Source organism: Hylobates moloch, unplaced genomic scaffold, assembly GCF_009828535.3.
Source record: "Hylobates moloch isolate HMO894 unplaced genomic scaffold, HMol_V3 SCAFFOLD_10, whole genome shotgun sequence".
Classification (NCBI taxonomy): Eukaryota; Metazoa; Chordata; class Mammalia; order Primates; family Hylobatidae; genus Hylobates; species Hylobates moloch.
The window spans coordinates 18,635,149-18,641,148 of record NW_026652285.1 but is presented as its reverse complement, the minus strand read 5'-3'; the positions used below and the strand labels follow the sequence as shown (position 1 = coordinate 18,641,148).

Below are 6,000 nucleotides of genomic sequence, written 5' to 3'. Positions count from 1 at the left end.
TTTTTTCAGAGTTTTAAAATGAGTTTATTAAAGAAGGCTCTCAGGAAGGTAACAACTTTTGTCATTAAAAAAGGTTTTTTCATGCTGTATAATAAAGGTGATGTAAGAGGCTACAGAGTTATAAGGTTCTTTCTACTGGAATTCTCTGGTATAGCACAGTGTAGTCATTTCTGCAATTCTAGAATAAATAAAAAGTCTCTTCTATGCTTCTCTTCAAAAGCAATGAATAACAGAAGATGGCATAAAAATGCCATATTTCTTCTATTCATTCTGTAGTATTGGAGCCAGTATTTTTACCATCACAGGCTACAATTTTCACTTTATCCACTTTAATAAGTTCTGTCACCTCTCTGAATTCAACATCATTCAATACAAAAGTCCACACATTATCGCAGAATCTGTATGTATTTAGAGAGCCCCTGAAATTGACTCTGTTCCTGACCCTCTGAGCCAATGCTGAATTTATAGCCTTATCAAACTGAAGTAGAACTTGAAGGGCAAGTTGGGGGGTGATCTGTTGAGACTGTATGAGCTCATCTAGGCTCTCCTGAAGACTGTTTCCCAAAGTGGCATTTCTGTATAACTGATATGCCATGGCTTAGGAGGAAGAATTTGTTTTTCTTATTCAAGCTTGCATTGATGTCCTGTGGGGAAGGCGCTTCCCGCCGCGGAGCGGACAGAAGCCGCCACGAGCCCGGCAGGACGTTCCTACTTCTCAGACCACCTCTTCAGCCGCCGCAGAAACCGCAAAACTGGGCCGAAAGAGATTATTTGTAATGGAAGGAATATTGGATTTTGAGGGAGCTGATGTTCATTCTCACCCTTGATTTGCCATTTACTGACAATGTGATCTTAGGTAACCTAAGTTCTTGTTAGCACTAAAATTTTAGGAAATGCAAATGAGTCTATAAAAGGGAAATAGCTTAGCTAAAATTCACTTCCTTCCCTTTCTAATTGAGAAATCAAACACCCTCACAGTAATATTTTAATTTAGACCCAAAACTGAAAGGAGATCTTCATTTTAATTCTCATTTTTTATCTTAGTCTGGTACTTGGCACATAGTAAGACATCAGTAAATATTCAATGAATAGAGTGGCTTCTTATGAACATGAGACCAAGAAGAAGAATGTTTCATCGTGTAAGAACTCAATTCAAAGAGAATTAACTAAGCATCTGCTATTTGGCAGCTGTATTTGCCACGTATTCTAATTTTTTATCTTTCATAAAAATTGAGATGAGGCTGGGTGCAGTGGCTCACACCTGTAATCCCAGCACTTTGGGAGGCCGAGGTGGGCAGATCATGAGGTCAGGAGTTCGAGACCAGCCTGGCCAATCTGGTGAAACCCCGTCTCTACTAAAAATACAAAAAATTAGCCATGCGTGGTGGCGTGTGCCTGTAATCCCAGCGACTTGGGAGGCTGAGGCAGGAGAATTGCTTGAACCCAGGAGGCAGAGGTTGCAGTGAGCCAAGATCATGACATTGCATGCCAGCCTGGGTGACAGAGCAAGATTCTATCTCAAAAAAAAAAAAGTTTAAAAAAATTGAGATGAATGGATATGACCTCTGTCTTCCATTAACTTATGACTTTGGGGAGAGATAACATGTATACAAAATTCAGTGTAATAGGAAAAGTGCTGGGAGTCTTACGAGGAAAACCATGCCTCATCCTCATTTTATCACTAACCAATTGTATGAATGTGAGAAAGTTATTTATACCCTAAGACAATAGCTTCATCATCTGTAAAAGGTAATACTACATGATCTGGCCTCTAAGGTCATTTCTAGCTATGAGTCTGAAAATGATTCTATGCCTCTGAAACATTAGTTTAAATGCCTGTTCTTAAAAACTCCTAAATATTTATTAAAGATAACCTCTTCAATACGCTTATTTTTCCATCTACAACTAATAAGCAAAGTCACACAAAACAGTAGTCCTTACTTATCTCGGAGGATACTTCCAAGACCCTAGTAGATGCCTGAACCTGCGGATAGTACTGAACCTTAAGTATACTATGTTTTTTCTTATAGATACCTATGATAAAGTTTAATTTATAAATTAGGCACAGGGCTGGGCATGGTGGCTCGTGCCTGTTATCCCAGCACTTTGGGAGGCTGAGGCAGGCAGATCACCTGAGATCAGGAGTTCAAGACCAGCCTGGCCAACATGGTGAAACCCCGACTCTACTAAGAATACAAAAATTAGCTGAGCATGGTGGTTCACGGCTGTAATCCCAGCTACTTGGGAAGCTGAGGCAGGAGAATCGCTTGAACCCCAGAGGCGGAGGTTGCAGTGAGCCAAGAGCACCCAGCCTAGGCAACAGAGTGAGACTTTGTCTTAAAAAAAAAAGGAACCTGAAAAAAAAAAAAAGAAAAATTCAGTAACTAAAACAATATGGAAGATTAAAAAGAACTGAAATAATGTGGAGGCGTCAGTCAGAAGTTCCTCAGCCTAAACAATATACTATGACCTGTATTCTAGCAAGTAAAGATAGCAATAGCAGATCCTGGATTCAAATCCATTGCACCAGGACAAGACTGGCTGGCAGGGGTGAAATCCTGAGGAGAGATAGCCTGTGACCTGTCACTAGGACTCTCTGAGACCCCTTGAAGAGGATTCAAATTCCAGCCCGTGTCATTGCACCAGAAGTGGGAAACAGCTGACTAAAAAGCTTGCCAAAAAAAGCCAGGCACCTGGAGATAAGACTCAGGAAGCGTTTTCCAAACCAGAAACAAAAGAGTGAAGGAGGAGGCCACGAAAGAGAAATCCTGGAGTTTTATGCAGCTAGTGAAGGATCATTGTTTTCTTCCTCGCAATCTCTGTGGAATGGTCACAGGCAAAAACATCAGAAAAGTGAAAGTGCAGAGCTCTATTAGAGGAAGAGGAAAATGATTGATAGGAGGAAAATCTCCATCATCGCATGGAATATTCTATTTTACACAGATTTCTTCTGAAGGTCAAGGACTGAACTAAAGGACACAGCCTGCGTGTAACTGCCCTGAGTTTGGGGGTAAGGAGAGGAGAGGGAGCGGGTTAATCAGTGTGCATAGGAAATCCAACAGAGCAGTAGAGATGGGGGGCCTCTGCTTACTCGTTTTTTCTTTTTCTTTTTTTTTTTTTTTTGCGATAGGGTCTCACTCTGTCGCCCAGGCTGGAGTGTAGTGGCACAATCATGGCTCACTGCAGCCTTGTCCTCCTGAGCTTAAGCGATCCTCCCACCTCAGCCACCCAAGTAGTAGCTGGGACTACAGGCATACTACCATACTAGACTAATTTTTTTTTAATTTTGTAGAGATTAGGTGTCATGTTGCCCAGGCTGGTCTCAAACTCCTGGACTCAAGTGATCCTCCCGCCTTAACCTCCCAGAGTGTCAGGATTACAGGCCTGAGCCACCACACCCAGCCCCACTGCTTACTCTTTAAGATATAATTTCCTGTAAGCCTCCAGCATTCTGGCCCAGACACAGATGCGGAAACATCTAGACTGGCTGCACCATTTTCCACACTTGGAGCCTTTTTGGGTACAGTTTTAAACTAAGATCAAAGTATACATCTTTGAAAACCCAATACTAATATTCTGCTCAAACAACACTGTCAAAACACCCCACATAAAAAACGTGAAATCAAGGAAGAAGTGAAAAATAAGACAGCAGGGTAAAAATGAGGGCACTATTAGATATTTCATCCCCAGCAAGACTACCACTGCCAAAAGTGGTTGCCTTCAGAATTTTCCTCTGGGTCCTCTTATTTTTCCAGCATGTTCCACAATTATAAAGATATCTATTACTATTTATTAATGTACATGCTTATGTGTATAAATTGTACTTGCCCAGCTGAATCCTGGGCAAATTCCATATCCTTTCATTCTAGAATCCCAGACTTAGTGCCACAAATCCCATGATTTGAAACTCCTGGCCTAGAATCCAAACCCTGCATAATTTTGCATGCATCCTTAGACTTAGCATGGAGAAGTTGTAAAAACAATGCAATAGCAGAGAGGTCCAAAAAGCAAAAATAAGCAACTCTCCTATTGCTTAAACAATGCATGCTGTGCAAGGCATTTATAATTGTTTTTTGTTTGGACTTGGTCAGGACAGAGTCAAAACACTATGATAGGCTTTTTTTTTTTTTTTTTTTTTTTTTTTGGTGAGACAGAGTCTCATTCTGTTATCCAGGCTGGAGTGCAGTAGTGCCATCTTGGCTCACTGCAACCTCCACTTCCTGGGTTCAAGCGATTCTCCTGCCTCAGCTTCTCGAGTAGCTGGGATTACAGGCACCCACCACCATGCCCGGCTAACTTTTTATATTTCTAGTAGAGATGGGGTTTCATCATGTTGGCCAGGCTGGTCTTGAACTCCTGACCTCAAGTGATCCATCCACCTCAGCCTCCCAGAGTGGTGGGATTATAGACGTGAGTCACTGCGCCTGGCCATATGATAATCATTTTTATCTTTGAGATTTGATCACACTAGGAAACAATAAAATATTGGCATTGTGTTTGTTGAGTTTGGTTTTTTGGTTTTTGGGCTTAAAAAAAATTTTTTTTTTGTGGTAGTGGGCTTCATTCAATTCCCTGTTACAGAATTTATTAGCTTTTCTATTTTATTCATGTGTGGTTTTTTCTTTATTTTTTTTAAAGACGAAGTCTTGCTGTATTGCCCAGGCTGGAGTGCAATGGTGTGATCTCAGCTCACTGCAACCTCCGCCTCCCAGGTTCAAGTGATTCTCCTGCCTCAGCCTCCCGAGTAGCTGGGACTACAGGCACCCGCCACCACGCTCAGCTAATTTTTTGTATTTTTAGTAAACACAGGGTTTCACTATGTTATCCAGGCTGGTCTCAAACTCCCACCTCAGTCTCCCAAAGTGCTGGGATTACAGGTGTGAGCCACTGCACCTGGCGTGTGGCTTTTGTTTTAAGTAAATGTTGCTTTCTTTTAGTTACAGGAAGGGGATATTTCCTTTCTTCTGTCACCAAGATATACGTTCAAAAATAAGAACCTGCAGGAATCCTTACAAATTTTAAATTTATTTAGACGTTTGTCTGCAACTTCGCAGCTCTATATGGATGCATATCCTGATAGCAACCCACTTGAATTGCTCAACAAAAAGACCCAGTTGTGAACTGGATACATTCATGATATCAAGGGTAATATACCTGTAATGTCTAGAAGAATAATGAAAAGTTAATTATAGGAGAAGCCCGGTCTTCTGCGATAGTAAGTATTGTGAAGAAAAGAAAAATGTTCAATGCCAAGTGAAGTCAAAGTTACCTACAGTGATGTAGTAAAAAGTGTTTGTTTGTTTGTTTGTTTTTTGAGACAAAGTGCTCACTCTGTTGCCTAGGGTTGAGTGCAGTGGCAAGATCTCGGCTCACTGCAACCTCCACCTCCTGGGTTCAAGCAATTCTCCTGCTTCAGCCTCCCAAGTAGCTGGGACTACAGGCATACGCCATCATACCTGGCCAATATTTTCATATTTTTAGTGGAGACAGGGTTTCACCATATTGGCCAGGCTGTTCTTGAACTACTGAGCTCACATAATCTGCCTGCCTCAGCCTCCCAAAGTGCTGGGATTAGAGGCATGAGCCACCGCTCCCAACTAATTTTTGTATTTTTAGTGGAGACAGAGTTTCACCATGTTGGTCAGGCTGGTCTCGAACTCCTAGCCTCAAGTGATCTGCCTGCCTCAGCAAACTGTTGGGATTACAGGCGTGAGCCACCACTTGGCTGAAAAGCTTTTCTAATACAGGAAAACATTATTTTATAATAGGAAAGAAAAGGCAAGACACAAACTTTTAAATTGTAATCTACTCCAAATGCTAATTATTTCCATATGCATGGTTATATTCACTCCCCCTGAACAAACGAATATGACTATTGTTCCACCTCTTTTATGCTTCTGCACCTCCCTGTTCGTATAAGAAAATGGTGTAGAAAAAGCAAAGGTATAACTACATGAAAATGCCTGCCTGTTTATACAACATTCTGCTGAGATATGAGAT

At 41.3% G+C, this 6,000-nt stretch overlaps 1 protein-coding gene across 1 annotated transcript; it reads right to left on the bottom strand.

Moving 5' to 3' along the window:
- LOC116474123 (transcription initiation factor IIA subunit 2-like) lies at nucleotides 1–752 on the bottom strand. Its single transcript, XM_032761414.2, has one exon. The coding sequence runs from the start codon at nucleotides 593–595 to the stop codon at nucleotides 266–268; it is 330 nt and encodes a 109-aa protein (XP_032617305.1). The 5' UTR covers nucleotides 596–752; the 3' UTR covers nucleotides 1–265.
- Nucleotides 753–6,000: the final 5,248 nt, after the last annotated feature.